The following is an 18,890-nucleotide window of genomic DNA, read 5'->3' on the forward strand; positions in this document are numbered from 1 at the left end:
GTTGGTATGGAATACCTACACTGGTGCCTGGAGTCCTTCCTTCCTTCCTTCCTTCCTGCCTGCCTGCCTGCCTGCCTTCCTGCCTGCCTTCCCTGATTTTGGTGTTCCCTCTGCCATTTCTCACTTATCATGTTTGTTCCTCTGCCTCTGTGGTGTTTTCTGCACCTTGTTAAGTATCTTTTCCCTGAGGCAAACCATCATTGCTGAGGGATGCAGCTGTGCACTCTTGGGGTTTGGCTGGATCTGGCTGGAACTGGCTGTGACCAGCACTGGGCAGCCCCAGCTTCCCCTCACTGAGGCCACTTGGGCACAGATGCCCAGTATAAGTATGTATGACACTAAAAGGAAACTACTGAGCCAAAGATAGAAACTTATCTTCGCTATTCTTGATTTCATAGTTTGGTACACGTGTGGTTTCCCCGCTTGTCTTAGTGGCCTGTTACGGCTATTGCAGTGAAGATGCAGCATTGAAGAAAATTGCTTTGACTCTGGAAAGTGTGACAGATTTGATAGGTAACCACAACAAATCTGAATGTGTTGAGGTGTCAGCCATTTCCCTTGCACTCAATTGTAGTATTGATCGAGACCTGACTCCGGGAAAATGTGCAAAGCCACTTCAAGCTCCAGAGACAGGCAATCATCAGATCCTGAAAAAGAACTCTCAAAGTCACTAGTTTCAACATAAACTTCAGAAACTGCCCAGAAGACTTTTGAGGTGAAAACATATCACCTAAAATGTCAGCTTTCCAAGCCAACGCTTATAGAGTCAGTCAATGGAGACAACTAATCAGAGATCTGGCTTGTATAATGGTGGACTATTAGAAACTTTCTTCAAATTATTACTGAGCTGGTGAAGTGTGTTAAAACATGACATTGCTAATGAGTACTGTTGCTTGCAGAGAACAAGGACATCTCCCTTGCCCAATGTAAATAATTATTAGCATTATTTATTTTGCATGTAGCTGTGGAATGCATTGAAAGGTCACTATCAGTTAAAACAGAAGTAAGCATCTTCACTTTGTAGTAGTCTAAGATGAGCTTCAGCCATGTGATTATGTGATCAGGGAAAATACTATAACTTTTTAAAGGATTTTTCACAATATTTAGAAGTTTTTTATATATTAAGAGATAATATGTTTCAATGTGTGTATTGTGAGTTTTTCTTTTCTGTAAGTGTACATATATATGGGTATATATAAGCATAACTTAAAGCAGAGTCAGACTTTAACATTTCAGCAATAAGATATCTGTCTCTAAAGGATTAAGTACTGATCATGCAAACAGTTCTGTGTCAAAGTGGAGACAGAAACCACCTCACCTGTCATTTCAGAACTATCTGCTTTTCTGTCTACATGAGCTTCTTAAGACCCATCTAGGATATGCAATGCCTGTTATGTATTTGTTTGAGGGCCACTGGTAGAAATAAAAAGAACCAAATTTCATCCCACTTGAAATACAGCATAATAAAAGCACAGACCAAATTATACATGCAAAATCACACTGAATAAATCCCCTCAAATGCTAAAGTTAAGAGTAAAAAAAAAAATTATAATAAAATGATCTGAACTCCTCACAGGCATTCACACAATCAGCACAGTAATCTTAATCCCTAATCATGTGATGTAATCTGCTTTAGTCTGTTTGAAGCAATGATGCTAGGTCAGCTCATTGCAGCTATGGTTTGGGTTTGTTCTTTTCAGTTCTGCTAACTGAGAATTGAGGGGAAAGAACAACAATGTGGGTAAAAATATTAGACTGAATATTAAAAATCTTTCCCCCTTTAATGACTTTAAGAGTTTGCAGAGGCTGGCAAATAATTTGGAGAAATTATTGTAAAGAAAGCAGCCTGTTTTGCTAGTTGTAGAGCTGTTAAAACATTTGAACATATATGGCACTGATAAAAACAGTCCACACAAGCATGTTGCTAACTAAATGAGGAATACCACCTCTTCCTCAGCTCTTTTCCTTAGCTTGCTTGAGGAACAATAGTTAACATTTATAAGAAAGAATTAGACAACAGCTCAGACAGGAAAAGCAAGTGTGCTGGCAGCTGTCTAGGGTTGGGTTTTCATGTTTGAGAATAGGGCACGTGGCAGAAGATATTTGGATCAGGGCCAGCTGTGTTCTGAATCCTTTTTGTTCACATACTGCCTATAAATGTGTTAGTTATATTACTGATATTTTTCTAAATTAAAAAGGATTGTTTGAAACATTACATAATGAAATAGTCAAGGACACAATCAAAGTTACAACACGGGTACATTCCTGACCTAAAAAAAATGTTTCCCTTGTAAAATATATTTTAAATAAGCTAAAACTTGTGTAATATAGTTATGTTACAAACCAGTATGTGGAATCAAATTACTCTCTTACTACGCTGAGTTGGAATCACTGATTTTGCAATCTGTGTTTGGTATTAAGAGCTACACAAAGTACTGTTGCGCCAGGGAGGATATGAAGAGATTAGAGAGACCAATATATCACAGACTAACCTCTTTACTGTGGACATTCACAGGGACACAGGCAATTCTCATTCAATTGCTACCTGGAGCCACTAAATGTGAAGAGAAAAAAAACAAGATCACAAGGAAAGCTGAGGTTTAAGGTAAGCAATTCTTTTATTAATAATATTTTTTTCATGTGAAGCGCCTCTTCTATATTAAATTGTTAATGGAAGTACCACTTATAGTTAAAAACAAAAAAAGAATCTCAAGAGTTGAAGCATTTCCAGTAGCATTTTTTATTTTAAATTTCCTTCATAGAATGATTAAGTTATATTAATGTTGATTCCAACATTATCTAAATCATGAAAAGAAAGATACTTCTAACAAAGAGGTAAAAATTAGTGTAGAAGTTGGTTATTCCTTCAAAAATATCAAAAGTCTGCACAGGTACATAAAAATCACATGCTAGAAAATAGATAAGCAAAACAAAGATTTCTATCTTAATAGTAGCATATAATACATTAATAGGTGATGTAGAGTTATATAACATAATCTTTCATAATTAATTTTTTTGTAAAACAGGCTAGAAGTAGGTAATAAGCTATAATTAAACCTTGTATGTTTTTTTTGCTTCTCTCAACAGGAGATATTAAAAGCTACATTATTTTCTTAGCATTTTCAAAATGTGCACTAAATTTTAACAGTCATTCTAAATTTTCTCATTCTTCTGTGGATTACTTTTTTTGGGCTGTGTTCTCTTAACAGTGGGATCAGCATTTCTGTGAGGTGTTTTAGAGCATCAAGAATACTGACTGAACACAAACAGCTAAATACTAACTTCACACTATGAAGAGAGTGATGTTTCTCAAAGGTGTTCATGAATAGCAAAATAATTGTCCTCCAAATTTTTACTTGAGAAAGAAAGAGAAGGAACAATTACAGAACAAAAAAGGATGGGAGTAAAAACTGAAGAAAACCAACTACTTTAACCCTACTACTGCAGTCTTAGCTGTTGTGTAATGTTCTCTGTAAGCTTACATAGAAGGGCACTATCTGATGAGTCATATTGCTAAATGCTACTATTTTTAATTGCTGAAGTTTCATGTACTTAGGAAACATGGTTTAAAATGTCAGGTAAGGTATTTTTATCTTTTTGAAAGTATTTTGAACCTTATTGATGAAGATATTTATTAACTAGCAATTTCTAAGATTTTGGAAACCTCTACTGAAGAAGTATTTAATACGCCATTTATTCTACCAATTAAGTAGTAAATTTGTATGACAAATACAGTTTTGATAAAGAATTGTTAAAAGTACCTTACCTTAAACTATTTATAATTAGTTCAGAGAAAAAATTCTTAATTGTAAATATAAAATGAGAGGTTTTAAATAGAGATCAGTAGAAGCTGTGTGACAAGAGTAGGACTTGGAAATTTAACTAGCTTTTGGAACTCTTATTTTAATGTTATGTACAATCCTGTTGATCTTGTAAGGAAAATTTTATGCTTATTTTTATGGTGTTTTGGCCATGAATACTAATTTTTAATTATTGGGGTTTTGCAAACAAATATTTTTTCTTTCCATTTTTTTTCTCAAGCTTCCTATGGTTTTCCTGGTGTCTATAGGATATTTAAGATGGAGAATAGGCAGCTGCTCAGCTGATGTTGTAGGCAGTTTAGGGCAAAAAATGCAAAAATAAAGCTGGGTGGTAGTCCTCTTGTGATCCCCATGGCATCAGAGAAAACAGTGCTACCAGTTGAACAATTCAGTGAATCTACAGCTTTACCAAAGATGAGTGAGTCATGAACTTCTGCTGAGGACTTAGGGAGGGAATTAGATAGGAAGGGATTTGAAAAAAAAAAAGAAATTAAAAATGTCCATACAGAAGCACCGAGTCAGGATCAGGGAAAACTAAGAAAATACAGAAAAAGGTCTGAGGTCAAACCTGACACTCCTGCTTTGCCTCTTGAGAGTGTTGGTTTGCTGCTCTGGAATTGTTTCTGGAAGGGGATATCTTTAACCAGTGTGACGTCTTGGCTCTGTTGTAGATTTTGTTGATTTTTTTTTTTTTTTTTGTGAATTTTTAGGTCTGGGGTGCATACTTAATAGCAAGCATGGCTGTACAAGAGTTTTTCTGTGAAATATTGGTATGTAAATGACATTGGGAGAGACTTACCTCTTTAACACAGAAGGAAACTTATTTATAGGGCTCTTCTTTCATTATGATTTTGCTTCAGGCAAACTCAGAAAGAGTACTACTGGAAGGCCTAAAAAGCATCTAGATCATATTTTACAAAGAATCTTAAACTTAAAAATAACTTTTCTAGGTCAACAGGAAGGAAATAAGAGAATATCCATTTATTAAGCATAGACCCTGTAGGGGCATAAATCCATTATTTTTATGATAAAGTGTTTTAGTCTTCTTTGCAATCAAAGCACTATCAAAAAATAAGATAATAGGCAAAGTTGAGAACTCAGTAAGTCAAAACTCACCTCTCCTTCTACCAAAACCTGAGGGGAGTGCTCTGCTACTCTTTGAGTCTCATTTTGTGGTTTCTGAGTTGTAGCTGATAATTTTTACTTGTATTTTTATATATGTAGAACTGGTGTTAAGGGAATTAGAGATAGATGAATGATGTCTTGTAGACATTCTGGGGCAGGGGAGGAGGAGGAGAGATGAGAGGAAAATGGGGAGAGCAATTGCGTGGGAGAGAATATTTGCTTATTTTAGCTGAAATTGTAGATCCAACTGTCTTTATATCCTCAGAACTTCTTTGTTCTGAGGACAGTTCTGAAAGACTTTAGGAACTGTTAAGAAACTTCACTAAATCTGCTACAACTCCAAGCACTTTTGTGCTATATGATTAAGTCCTGTTAAAGTAGAATTCCAGTTTCAGCTGGTGAGAACTGGTCTGAGCAGCTAAAATCAGTGGATGCAATAGAAAAAATAGTAAGCTCAAATTGGTAAAGTTTATTTTAATTGTATTAGTTTACAGTAGTAAATAAAAAATTTATGAGCTTTTTATGTTTTTAGCTAGATACTCTATGAAACAGTCAGGCTGCTAAGAGAAATGAGCTGGACATTTTTATTCACAATGTGTTTGCTGCTGTTCTATAACCTAGTATCTGAAGTGAGAGTATATTCTGTGTGTGTTGTTACTGCTATGGAAAATCCTGTAGCAAAACTAGATCATAGGCATGTTTGTGACTTTGGTGCTACATTATTGTGAAACATCAAGTTTTTTTAAATGGCATTCCACTGAACTACTGCAATGCAGTGGAAGCTTCGTCTTTGGAGATATTCAAGAGCTGTCTGGACATGGTCATGTGCAACTGGCTCTAGGTAGCCCTGGTTGACCAGGGGAGTTGGACAAGATAGTTCAGAGGTCCCTAGGTCCCTTCCAGCCTCAGCCAGTCTGTCATTCTGTGATTCTGCAGGCATTCTGTAAAACCAATCTGTAGAAATGTGCTTCTGCTTTATAAGTAGCTTGATCATTTTTCAGAAGTAGTATTTGAAATAGTTCAAATAGTTCTTTCCTTCCATGCCTCGAGCTGCTACAATGACTTTTCTGTGAAGGTGAGAACATTTCTTGATCCTAAATGCAGGTGTTATTTGTACTGGATGTACCACCAGGGACTTGTATTGTAAGGGAAGAGAGCACTTACAAAAAAAGGCTTATCAGCTTCAGCTTTCAAGAATACACTTAAATCGAGATTCAGCTGAAGGCATAGGGACATCTAAATTTTAAGCAGGCTGGCTCTCTGGCTTCCCATTTAGTTAATGGAAACTTACACCAGGCTGGTTAACTTTCTGAGGTATATAACTGCTCCCTTGAGCCATGTGCCCATAGGTAGCTATGTAATGCCATTCAATATGCCTTATGATAGCACTGGCATATATGAATGAGAATTTATAAAAGAAATTATATATTTTCTAAAAGATCTCCAGCTTTCTGCATTGGCAGATGATGTTTATGCAACTGAATTCTGTCTCTGGTTCACCTGACTTCCTGTCTATGTTTCATTGACTGGCTCTCCTCCAGCCACAACAAGAGTCCAAACATTCTAGCTCACAGTAGAGTCTGGCTGTGGGTCCTGAAATGTACACATCCTAACTTAGTTAAATCCTGCCCTAGAATCTAATTGCTTAGTGGAAAAATGCTGGTAAGGACTTTGACAAACCGAATGCTTATCTATAAAGAGCAAAAACTGTTAAGAAAAGTGGCCTTCAGGATCCAAGGGAGTTTTCCTTCCAGTCCACTACAGCTTAAGCTGCTGTTCCCTCTTTGTTGAAGTCCACCCAGTAGCTAGGCAAAGCATGGGAGTACACATGCACACAATTACTCCTTTACTGCAGACACGATCAACAGATGAACACAGACAGAAAGACACTACCTTTATATGTGCTGCATACATACAACCAGTGCTCATATAAATCATGACTTGGCTTCAGGAATGAACATTTTAGAAGGGCTCTGCCCACACTTGCTGCAAGCATGCTGATGGCTGATAAGGCCAATGCAGGATAGGCAAGTCTGGTTGCAAAAGGCAGAGCAGAAAGTCTCCTGAGACAGTACAGCCAAGGCATGGTTCTTTCTGTGCTGTCTTTTGTCCTTGAGACTGATTCTCCATGTGTTCTCAAAGGAGGCACCAGCGTTATAGATGGTGTGTCTGCATGCCCCTGACTGGAGGCCAGAATGGACCACTGATGGCAGTCAATACGGCCAAAGCTGAGGGATTGTTTTAGGGAGTCCTTGTATCTACTCTTTGGGGCTCCTCTGTTGTGGCAGATGGTGGCAAGTTCACCATAGAGCACAATCTTAGGGAGGTGGTGATCCTGCATCTTGGAGATGTGCCCTGACCAGCACAGCTGCATCCTTAGCAGCATGGCCTCAATACTGGTGACCCCTGCCTGTTCAAGGACAGGGACATTGGTCACACAGTCAGTCCAGTGGATGTTTAGGACTGTATGGAGGCAGCACTGATGGAAGCATTCAAGGAGTGGCAGGTGGTGGCAGTAGATGACCCATGATTCAAACCCATATAAAAGAATAGACAGTACAATGACTCTGTAGACATTAATCTTTGTACTTTTCCTCAGGTGTTTATTGCCCCAGACTCTTTTATGAAGTCTTCTGAATGCTCTGTATGCCTTTGCTAATCTGTTGTCTACCTCACTGTCAATCTTGGCATCCAAGGAAATAATGCATCCCAGATAGCTGAACTGCTGGACTGTCTTAAGCTCTGATTCACCTATGGTGATGTGGGGATGATGGAAGTCTTCCTGTGGTGCAGACTGGTAAAGGACTTCTGTCTGTCTTCTTCAAGCTTGTCTTCCAGCCCAAAAAGGTCTGCAGCCTCTGCAAAGCAGGATGTTATGCACTGCAGAGCTGCTTCTGTGTGAGCAACGGGGGCGGCATCTTCAGCAAAAAGCAACTCTGGGACCTGGTGATTTAGGGTCTTGGTGTGGGCCTTCAGTTGCCTTGGGTTGAATTGGCTCCCATGGGTACGGTATCAGATGTAAATACCATTTTCTTCATTGAGGTCCCCCGTGGCCCTTTAGAGCATCATGCTGAAGAAGATTGTGAACAGAACGGGTGTGAGAACGCAGCCTTGTTTCATGCCACTGATTATTAGGAAGGATTCAGAGAGTCCATTGCCGTATCTGATTTGGCCCTGCTGATCCTCATGTAACAGGATGATCATTTTGAGGAACATGGGGGGGCATCCTAATTGTTCCAAGATTTGCCACAGGACCTTTCTATTCACAGTGTCAAAAGCTTCAGTGAGGTCAATGAATGTCACTAAAGACCTTTGTTCTATTCCCTACACTTCTCTTGCAGTTGTCTGAGAACAAATACCAAGTCTGTGGTACTCCTATTGGCTCTGAAAACACAATGGCTTTCAGGTAGAACTTCCTCTGTAATAGCAGGTACTAATCTGTTCAAAAGTATTCTTGCAAGGATTTTTCCAGCAGTGGAGAGCAGAGTTATATCTCAGTAGTAGAAGCACTTTGACTTTTCTCCTTTTTTCTTGTACAGGGTGATGATGAATATAAGCATGAAGAAAGGGCTTGATCCTGTTTTACTTGCTGGATATTGAGGCTAAAGAGTTCTAGCATATCACACAGGCACTCTCACACATGTGCTCTCACACAAGTCTCATACCTGGTCCAGATTTATGAGCAGTCCAGTAGCCAACCTTGACACCTTCTGTATTATTTGACAGTGAGCCCATCTTGATGTTAGCTATTGTATTACACACAAAATAGTACACTCAAAGGAGAAAAGAAATACAGCACAGTATGATATCTCAGAATGTGTTGATAATGCACAGGGTTTGGCAGACTGGTAGCCTGCTAGTATGTAACTGGCAATGGTGGCTTTGACCAATATTTAATTATATCTGAAACTTACAGTAAGGCAGGTGTATCATGTTTCCCCCCCCCCCCCCACATTGATTAACTAGTTTAGAAAGAAGAGGAAAGAGAAAAAAAAAATAGTGAATTCCCATGCTCTGTAGCACAGGCAGGATCTGAACGTATAATCTAAAGAACTGTTTCACTTTGCTCTGTTTAGGCTGTGAAGTTTTCAGCTGAAGTACATGCTGTGTCCTGGCCATGAAAGAGATAACCACTAGGGGAATTAAAACTTTCAGTACTTTTATCTTAACAATGACAATTCTAAGAGAAAGAACTTGAGAATCTCACTGTTACACTTACTGATGCATGCCCAGTGGAATAAACTGAACAGTAACTTTATTCTAACGTGATCTATCATAATTAGATGCTAGTGATGGTTCATATCTTTTCCTAGGATCTTCCTAATTGACTACTTTTGCTCCTGATTGCAGTAATTCCAGCTATGACTGTTTCACCATATAAGCAAATGAAAACCAAGCTCTTTGTGATGATGTCTGTACATCTATTAGTTGTACTAAACAGCTGCAGGTGAATAAACTCAAATTAGAGAAAGCAACTGGAGAATGACAAAAAGAGGATAAAACTGCATATTTCTGTTGCTGTGATGGTTTAGGATTCAGGCTTTGAGGCTGAGGGTATTTTGTTGTCCCATTTTTCAGTAAGATGCATATCATTATTTGTGTGTTAGAAGCACTGATTGGAAATAAACATAAGATTTTATAACATTGTGACTAATCTATGCTGTGGGAGTCCATATTGTGAGCCTGTCAGCATTGCTGTGCTGTAGGCAGCTGGCAGACCTTCTTGTTTTGTTTAAGCAAGTAAATCTTGTGAGCTTGCTAGCATAACTTAGGGGTCTATGCTCTGGCTATTCACTGGGATAAAATGCATATACTAATACTGCTTTAGTTGGACTGATGATAATGAGGCTAAAATGTCTGCAGTGGCTGTTCAAGAGTGATTTGTTTAATAATAAATAGGATACTGTAACAATAGTGGTAATGTATCAGAGTGCATCCTATCCTCAAAAAACAGCCATTCAGGAACTCTGGAATACTGCAAATAATTCTGATTCTGCCTAAGGTTTTTTCTCTTACCTGGAAGTTACAAAATGATGGAATAGAAAATTGTGTGGCGAGAGAGAAGAGTGATGTGTATTTGAATAGAAAAGCAGTAGACAAGGCTTTGCTAGGTACCTTGTTATCATTCTTTACTGGGTTTTTTGGCGACTAGATTTGTCATGATCTTGTAGACCATTTTCTGTGCAGTGTTTAGCCAAACTTGTTGGGATGCAGATAAGTGTTGGTTTCATACAGAATAAGTACTTGTGAGAGAAGCCTTACTCTCCTGTGTTCTTGTTTTAGAGCACACAGCCATTTAGTGCAGACTTTGTGCATTTTTTTCCACTCCTTAGTAGGTACTTCTTATAATCTACACCAGTAAGCTGCCTTGTATACTAGTGCACCAGTGGCACATACAGGTGCACATACAAACATAGTTTAAAGCATTATGTACTGTTGGCTTATGTGCTTCTATAGACATAACTCATGTCATATTTGCAATTATTGCTTCTTTGGTGTTGCACATTTTTTTCATACTCTTTTATTTCATCCTTTAAAAACTTATTCACTTTTTTTGGTATTGTATGAATTCCATTCAGAATATACATTCAACATGATTTTGGTGTGTGTCACTCCTCTTGCCATTTAATCTCTGGTGCTGAGTGCTCAGCTGCACTCTGATTGCATTATGGTATACCATATTTTCTTTTATTTGTATATATTTAAATATATTTTTAAATGTATTTTTTTAACTGTCTTGAAATAGCTATCATTAACAGGCATTGCTCATTTTGGATAGCAGATGGACTGAACTGTTAGATCCATCTTAGCAATGTGTTTTAAATTCAAAGTAACCTCCACCATCTCTGTATTTCTGCAGTGGGGTAGGTAAAAATGATAGGGGCACTTTAACATTTAGCTAGGTATTTGTACAAAGTAGAATAGGAAATCATTAATGTATAAAGTGTTCTAAATATGTTTATGTAAATTCTAGCTCCTTTAACGTATCTTCCTTTGTCGGACTCATCAGTACAGCCTCCGTTAATCGTTAATGATTAGCACACCTTCTTCCTCCTTCACTTTTAACTGGGCACAATGCCAGATATAAAGTATAAGAATTTTCCATCCCCTCCCATCTTTCCAGCTCATGCCAAGGTTTTACTGACCTCTTACTCCTTTCTTCTGATGATGTTGGCATTATTTCTCCAAATTCTATGCACTACATTTTTTTCTCCCTTTTAAAATATAAGAAGTACATTTATATTAAGTAGCCTACTGATGAGACAACTGGATGTCTTCATTGTTGTTAATCAGTAAATTAACTTCAAGCACTCATTTTAGAGCTGAAGATAGACACTTAGCTGAGATTCACTTGCCCCAGATCAGATTCAGCACTGGATAAAGATGAACCAGTGTCCTTGTGCTGCTTCTGCCGATTCAGCTCTACCTTGGACTGACTTCTCTGGAGATCTGATGCATCTGGTCAGGCCCAGATGAAAGTGCTGTGTTACTGATACAGAGCAGTCCTTAGTGTGAATGAGGTTATACTACTTCAACTATACTGTGCCTTTCTTTTTTCCCCAGGAATGATAATATTGGAACTGGACTTTAAGTTGTAAAATATATAGAAGTTTGTGGACTGTGTTGATCTATCTTGGACTCAAACAGACAGAGTGAAATTTCTACAAAGCTGTAAGCGAGGCCTCTAGGGGTAGCTGGATTTATCTCTGTTCATGATTATCCTTTTTATATTACCTGGTGTCTAGGGGAAGGAAACTTCCTTCTATATCTCTGCCTCTAATTTTGCACATAGAATACTGATTTGCATGCTCTTTTAAAAAGACTGGTTTATCTCTGAAAAGTTTAAATCATATTTTTCATTGCTAGTGACTAAGAAAATACATTTTTTTCTTTAAAAAGAGTATTTAGCGTGACACCATCAAGCTGTTCCTGCAAGTTAGACATTATGACTTTTGAGAAAAAGGCTGATTCATTTGATAACTCTTCTTTTCTTGCTACAACAGAATGTTATGCCTCGTTAGTTTGTGCATTTCATCAGTCACTCCAAAATCAGAAAAAGTTGGTGTCACTTTTGGACACACTGTGAAGCGAACCCCCTTGGAAATGATGGGGATGTAGGAAAAACAGGCCTGTAGTGAGACTTTTGGGACAGATAACTACTGATTTCATGTTGTTTCATAAGAAAAAGTAAATGTTACGGAACTGAGAAAAGAGGCCTGTTCCACAAAAGTGTCTAAGATACTTGAAAACATAATCATTTTAAGGTGACATCCTTGGCTCCAGTGTAGTCAATAGTGAACTTCCTTCTGAAGGTCATTTCAAATCCTGTACCTCCATTTGGGATCAGCTTACTTCCTCAGGATTTATATGTCTCTTTCCTCCTCTCCTCTACCTCAAGGCCTGTTAATGGTGAAATAAGAACATTGCATATAGTTTTGATCAGTAAACACTGGCAGAACTTCTATTTACACAGTTTTAATTGCTTTATTGAGTGAATTTAATTTTTTGAGCTCAGTTGTTCTTTCTGCATCTTGATTCAGGTGTAAATGCTTTGGTGTGTCACCTCTTTTACGTCCCTTTGTGTAATTACGTAGAACACTGTGAATAGGTATTCACTCACACTCATGTCATGTTACTCCATTTATACATTTTACTCCATTTATACATGTGCTTTATTATGTTCTCTGCAGAGCTGTTCTTTTGAAGTGTAACTTAAAGTCACTTGAGAGGAAACTAGGAAGCCCCCAGCTGCTACTAGTTCCATCATAAATTGTGAACCAGTACTGGAAAAATCATCTCCGATTGTTACAAGAGTACTATAAATATTTGAATGGCATATTTATGTAGGTCATTTTGAGGGTTGACCTGCATATGTGTGTGCCTGAAGAAAGGTAGTAATGATGCTAAAGAAGACAAGCAAGAGCACCCATGTGACTAATGCAGTTGGATTTATAGAAACTCCTGAGACTAGATTAGGTGGATCAAAGGGTGGTGAAAGAGCTGGCTGATGATGCCAAGCCACTCTACCATCTTCAAAAGGTCATTGGCAAAGTTCCCTGATGACAAGTAAAAGGCAAGCATCTGTCATCAAGAAAGGGGATGCACAAGAGAACTACAAAGCAGTTAGGCTAATGTGGCACAGTGCCCTTCCTAGGAAGGTTATAAAGCAAATCATCCTGGCAGCCATGTCCAAATAGACAAATAACAGGAAGGTTACTGGAAACAGACAATATGTTCTTGCCCTAGGCAAATCACACTCTATCAAACTTCCAGCACAATCAGCCACAATATCCTTATAGCCAAATTAGTAAAACCTGTATGATGAGTGAAAAATAGACTGAACTGGCAGGCTCAAATGGGTTGTCATTAGTTTTTCCAAGTCCAACTGGTGGTATGTTAATAGTTGTATCTTTCTAACAATATTGTCTCTGTTAATGATCTGAACAAAGACATGGAATACATCCTGAGTGGAATACATCCACAATCTGTGAATGATGCCAGCTTGGAGGATGGCAGATACATGGAAAGGCAGGACGTATGCTAGATATGGAGGAAGGTGGGCCAGCAGGAACCTCATGTAGTTGAGCAAAGACAAGTGCAGAGTCCAAAATTTGGGAAGGAATAACTCCATGCACCAAAACAAGCTGGTCCAAAAGCTTTGGGTTTTTCCATCCTGGTGAATGAGAAGGTGAGCACGTTTCAGCCCGATGCTGTTATGATGAGCTATGCCAATGGCAGCCTGAGCTGTACCAGCTCAAGTGCAGCCAGCAGGTTAAAAAAGTTATTTTTCTCACAGTTCAACAATTGTGAGATTGCATTAGGAGAACTATGTCCAGTTTGGGGCTTGCCAATGCCAACACTGACACAGTGAAACCAGTGCATCATGAGCATGATTCAATATTGGGGTAAGGGCCTAGAGGGGCTGCAAAATCTCCATCCACAGACACATTCAAAATGCAGGTGCACATAGCCCTGAGCAATCTGACCTCGTTGGCTCTGCTCCGAGTTGCTTGGGTTGATGCCCTCCAGATGTGCCTTCCAGCTTGCCTTTCCTCATGCTTTGGGCTAGCAAGGCTCCATCAAACTTCGGCTGCTTGCAAGCACATCCTTCTTTACAGAGGGAAGGAGAACGTGAAGCTGCGCCCCCGGGGAGTGGGTGCCGGATCCCCACCACCCGGCGGCAGGGCTGGCCGACTGCCACCTCGACCCGGCCGCGTCTCTCGAACGCGCCAGCGGCGGGACCGCGGAACTGTGCAGGACTGAACGCGACGAGATGGCGTGCGCGCGGTGCCTTTAAAGGCCGGGAGGCGGGCGGGGCGCGGATGGCGGTGTTTGTGGGGGGAGCCCGGCAGGAGCTCGGCCCGCCTGGAGCATGCGCTGCGCTGCGCGGCGCGGCGCGGCGAGGCGAGGCGCGGCGGGCGGGTGGCGGCGCCGGCGCCGCATTTCACCGGCAGCCGCGGGTGCAGGCAGCGAGCCCGGCCTCGGCCCACGGCCGCTCTGCGGGGCCGAGGTGGCGGCCGCCGCGGAACCATAAGCGCCCGCCGGGGAGCCGGGTTGCGCGGCGGCGAGCCGGCCCCTCGCCCGGTGTGCGCCTGAGGGGAGAGGCGGCGAGTGGGGACGCGCGGCGGCGGCGGCCATGGGCAACGAGGCGAGCTTGGAAGGAGGCGAAGGGCTGGGCGCTTTCCCCGAAGGGGCGGCGGCAGCCGGGGATGGCGGCGGCTCCGCGGCCCCTTTGCAGCGCCTGGTCCCGGCCGGGGTGGAGGCGGACCTGAGCCAACTGAGCGAGGAGGAGAGGAGGCAGATCGCCGCTGTCATGTCAAGGGCGCAGGGGCTGCCCAGAGGGAACCTCGCCGGCGCGGAGCCGCCTCCCATGCAAAGGCATGCACGGAAAATCTTCTCTTTTCCCGCTTCTCCCTTCCCCCCTTCTCCGTCTCCTCGCGTTGGGGCGGGGGGCGAGTTGCAGTACGATCCGGGCCCGCTGCATCGGGAGCAAGCATTGCATTTTTCTGGCTAAGGGAGGGAAGGGGGCGGCTGCACGAGTGCCGGCACTAGGACGGAGCCTGCACTCTCCACCTTTTCCCACTCCGGTGGTTTCTAATAATAACGACGGTCCTCGGTTCCAACGGGCTGCGCCCTCTCCCCTTCCCTCTCTCTGCACCGATCCGGAGCACGGGTAGTTTTTGCATCTGGGGAGAGGAGAGATTAGTAGACAATGTTTCGGTTTTCTGTCTTTTTGTGTGTATGTGTTTGTGTTTTACGTGGCAGGAGTGCCCCACAGCTCAGATGGTAGCCAGGGAAGCTCTCCCCAGTGCTGATGGATTCAGTAAGCTCTTTCTGGAGAAAGATATTCTTGTTCAATCTTTAAAAATGTATTTGCCAGCCATTATTCTGCCAATTCTTTACCTCTGCAACTATCATTTAGCTTCATTAAATAGTCATGGATCGAGGAGGCCTGATTTAGCCTATTTTATCCCTCATATTTTTCATCTTTCTCTTTTTTTATTATTATTAAAAAAATTAGTGGCGAAACAACAGATTAAATTCAATGTAATTCTGTATTCTGGATAGTGATGGCTTAACGTTGCTGTGCATCTGACAAAGCTAGGGTAATTTCCTTCCCCCTTTTCCCCTGTTCCTTAGTACATTCACTTTCCGACGTGCAACAAGCCGGATCCCCGACGCGGCCCGGGGCCGGTTCGCTCCGCGGTGCCCGCCCTGCCTCTGTCCATGGTGCTGAACTTGCATTTTCCCTCGCCTGGAGACCGGGGCCGGCATCCCTGTTGCTCGCCGTCTTATAGAATCATAGAATGGCTTGGGATGGAAGGGACCTTAAAGATCATCTGGTTCCAACCCCCCTGCATGGGCAGGGACACCTTCCAGTAGACTCCACTAGTCACCCAAGCTGGGTGTGTTTGGCTTGAAGGAGAATGGTGAAAGGAGCTGACCGTTCAACATGGTTTTTGGCCTCACCTGAACGAAATGCATATTTAGTTTATATACTAACAGGTTTATGTAAGTAAATTCTAGAAGAAGAGAAGCAAGGAGGGTGGGACCAAATTAATTCTTGGGCAGACTACTGAAGACATTGGGATTTTACTTGAGATTATGGTTTCAGTTTTTTAAAACTGGAAACAAAATCTTTCTACTTTGCCTTGTATAACTATTAAACAGATATTAACACTTCATGTAAGTTATAATTTTTCATTCAGTCCAGAGCTCTTCCCAGCTTCTATAGACATTAATGGGGGAAAAAAATCATATTGGTTAGTTCTGTGAAACTAAACTAAAAATTCCCTTTTGTGTAATAGTCTATGAGCAAAGATACAAAGACTGTAAAAGTTTATTGTTTCATGCTAAGGTTCCAGTGAAAAGTAAGACAAATGTCCTTGGAAGATTTCACAGAAGTCTGAACTCATTGGAATATGATTATTTCTGCACTTATAAATGGCTGATTTCCTACAAATATATTTATGATATCAGAAACTACTTTGATCTTGTTAGCATACCATACTTTCACTCTCCATTTCAAACAAATGCACTGTGCATTTGGGAATTACAGCCTTTCTAGTCATTTTAATATTCAGTTTGATAACCTATCAACTAGCTTTTCATGTGGGGTTGTGGCAGTTGTGATCATAGCATCTTTGTGTCTGTCACACTGTAATGAGGTTACTACTTGTCTCTACTCTTGTTTTATGACTTGTTCCTCTTGCACACCTCTCTTTGGTATTGAGACCTACTAAGAAAGATGGGAATAATTATTAGGAAAATGATTCAAACTCTTAGAGTAAGATTCTTCTAAGGACTAAAGACCAGCCTCTTTCAGACTTCAATTTAAGTAAAGACCTATCCTGCTACAACTCTGATTCCCTAGATTAATTTTTCTTTTTTTTAGAAATCAGATGTTGAAAATACCTCTTAAATGATGCTTCACATCTTTTGTTTCCAACAGCTTTTTTTCCTAGCATGGTTATGCCAGTCCAAATGTTTAGTGACTGAAAGAGTGATCAAAAGATGAAATCTGGATTTCAGTTTAAATAGTCTTGCATTGTGATAGTGTCCCTATTGCATTGTCTGTAATTTTGAATGTTAATTGGATTTTTCATCTCTGATTTTCATTAGTAACATTATCTGTTACCTAGTCATACCTTAGAGACTAGTAATTACTTCCTATTGTAAATTCTTTCATTACCTTCCCAAAATAACCCAAGTCTTGAATTGTACAAATGCTCTTGTCTGATGATATCACAAATCAAGATTTTTTGATACTACAGACTTTCTAATAGTAAATAAAATGTGCACCAGGAAAGATAGTATCATTTTTACCACCATAAAACACATGCTTTAACTTCTTGGACTTCTAAGTTTTCGAGCTTTTAAGTCTTCAAAATTGCTATAACTAAATAAATGCAATAATATTTATTATGCATTTTATGTTTATATCTAGAGCACCTAAAGTTGACTGCCTAAATCAAATGTACCTTTTAATTTTTTTATTTGAATGTTTTATTCACTAGATTTATTGAATCCTATTTCAGTTGCCTGTCTTTGGAAAACTCATGGTTAGGAAGTTTAGCTGGAACGTATGCAGTCCATTTTTTAAGCATGCTCTAGGTGTTTTAGCTTCATTGAATGATTAACTGTGTCAGTGCCCACTTGCTGAAGAATTGTTCCACATCATCTGAAAGGATTTGATGACCAAAATGAATGGGTGATCTAATGCAGCTGTGTTGTTTTTGTTGTTTTTCCTGCTGTTTATTAAGTTATTAGCAATAGAAATTACCAGAAAAAAATTGCTGCATTTTAAGAGGAAATGCTCAGAAGTCTTTACTGTGTGTCATGCTTCTTAAGTATGTTTATGGTGTGTTTTCCAATAGAAATACTTATTTCTGTTAATATCGTCACTCTAATGACCTTAAAAAAAAAAAAAAGACACCAAAGGTGTACATAAGTTTATACATATCTTATTTGTAGATAGGGAAAATGTATCATGGAGTTGTGTAGTAATTGCACTTCTCTCTAGAACTGTTAATACTGGTGAACGGGAAAAAGATGTGCCTTTTAAAATAGGTCTTTATAGTGGCAGTCAAGAACTAGACCAATAATCTTTTTGTTAAATTTCCACTTGACTCCAAACAGAGCTTTGATTTGTCTATAATATTTACGTAAATTAATAAAGATGAGCCTTGTGAATCAAGGCCAAAGTGAGAAGGAACAGCAGCACAAAGAAGAGAGTTTGATGAGAGATGACTATTGATTTTGTTTTTTGAGTCTGGATTGAAGACTTTAAAACAATGATGGGTTTTTAATTATTCAAAAGGTTTTAAGATAAGAATTCCTGTCAAATAAAGACAAGATTTTTTGAGGATTTCTGATTCTCCCGTTTAATTAAAAATGTTCCATGTTAGTATTTATCTGGTTGTAAAATAGTTCTAGAAAAGAAAGCTTCACCTTCTAGCTACCTAAATCTAAATGGAACAAGTCCTGGCTTTTGACAGAGGTAACTTTTTTGAAGAAACTTGCCTTTTCAAAGCTTTTTTTCCCCCTCTTTCTCCACTGCTTAGAAACTTTGTTAGGTACAAAGGCAAGACAAATCTGTCTTCAGAATATGCCAACAGCCTTGCAGAATCACCTGACTTTATTTCCTAGATTAATGGCTTTTAATCTCATTTCAAGTCCTGGAATCTGATCAGGTGGAAATTTACGGAGAACATTATTTTGATAAAATGAAAGCTTGTGGAGATCTTTGTTCCAGCAGGGATTCTTGGTTATTTTTCTTGTTTATGTCCAAGTTCTACCCTCACAATGTAAGGTTTGGTACCCTGTTTAATGACCTTTGATCCTTTTCTTTTTTCTGCCTTGCTACTCTTAGCGTTATTAAATGAAGAGTTCCAATATTTTTAACACTTGCAAACATGAATGCTAGAAGTCTAACAGACTGCC

At 39.8% G+C, this 18,890-nt stretch overlaps 1 protein-coding gene across 1 annotated transcript in view; it reads left to right on the forward strand.

The window, feature by feature from the left end:
• Nucleotides 1-14,583: 14,583 nt before the first annotated feature.
• Nucleotides 14,584-18,890, forward strand: part of PCLO (piccolo presynaptic cytomatrix protein) — a 281,990-nt gene continuing 277,683 nt past the window's right edge. Inside the window, exon 1 of the mRNA XM_030467444.1 lies at nt 14,584-14,825. Within this exon, the coding sequence (XP_030323304.1) occupies nt 14,584-14,825 (242 nt within the window). The remainder of the gene's footprint in view (nt 14,826-18,890) is intronic.

This window comes from Calypte anna, chromosome 1, assembly GCF_003957555.1.
Source record: "Calypte anna isolate BGI_N300 chromosome 1, bCalAnn1_v1.p, whole genome shotgun sequence".
Classification (NCBI taxonomy): domain Eukaryota; kingdom Metazoa; phylum Chordata; class Aves; order Apodiformes; family Trochilidae; genus Calypte; species Calypte anna.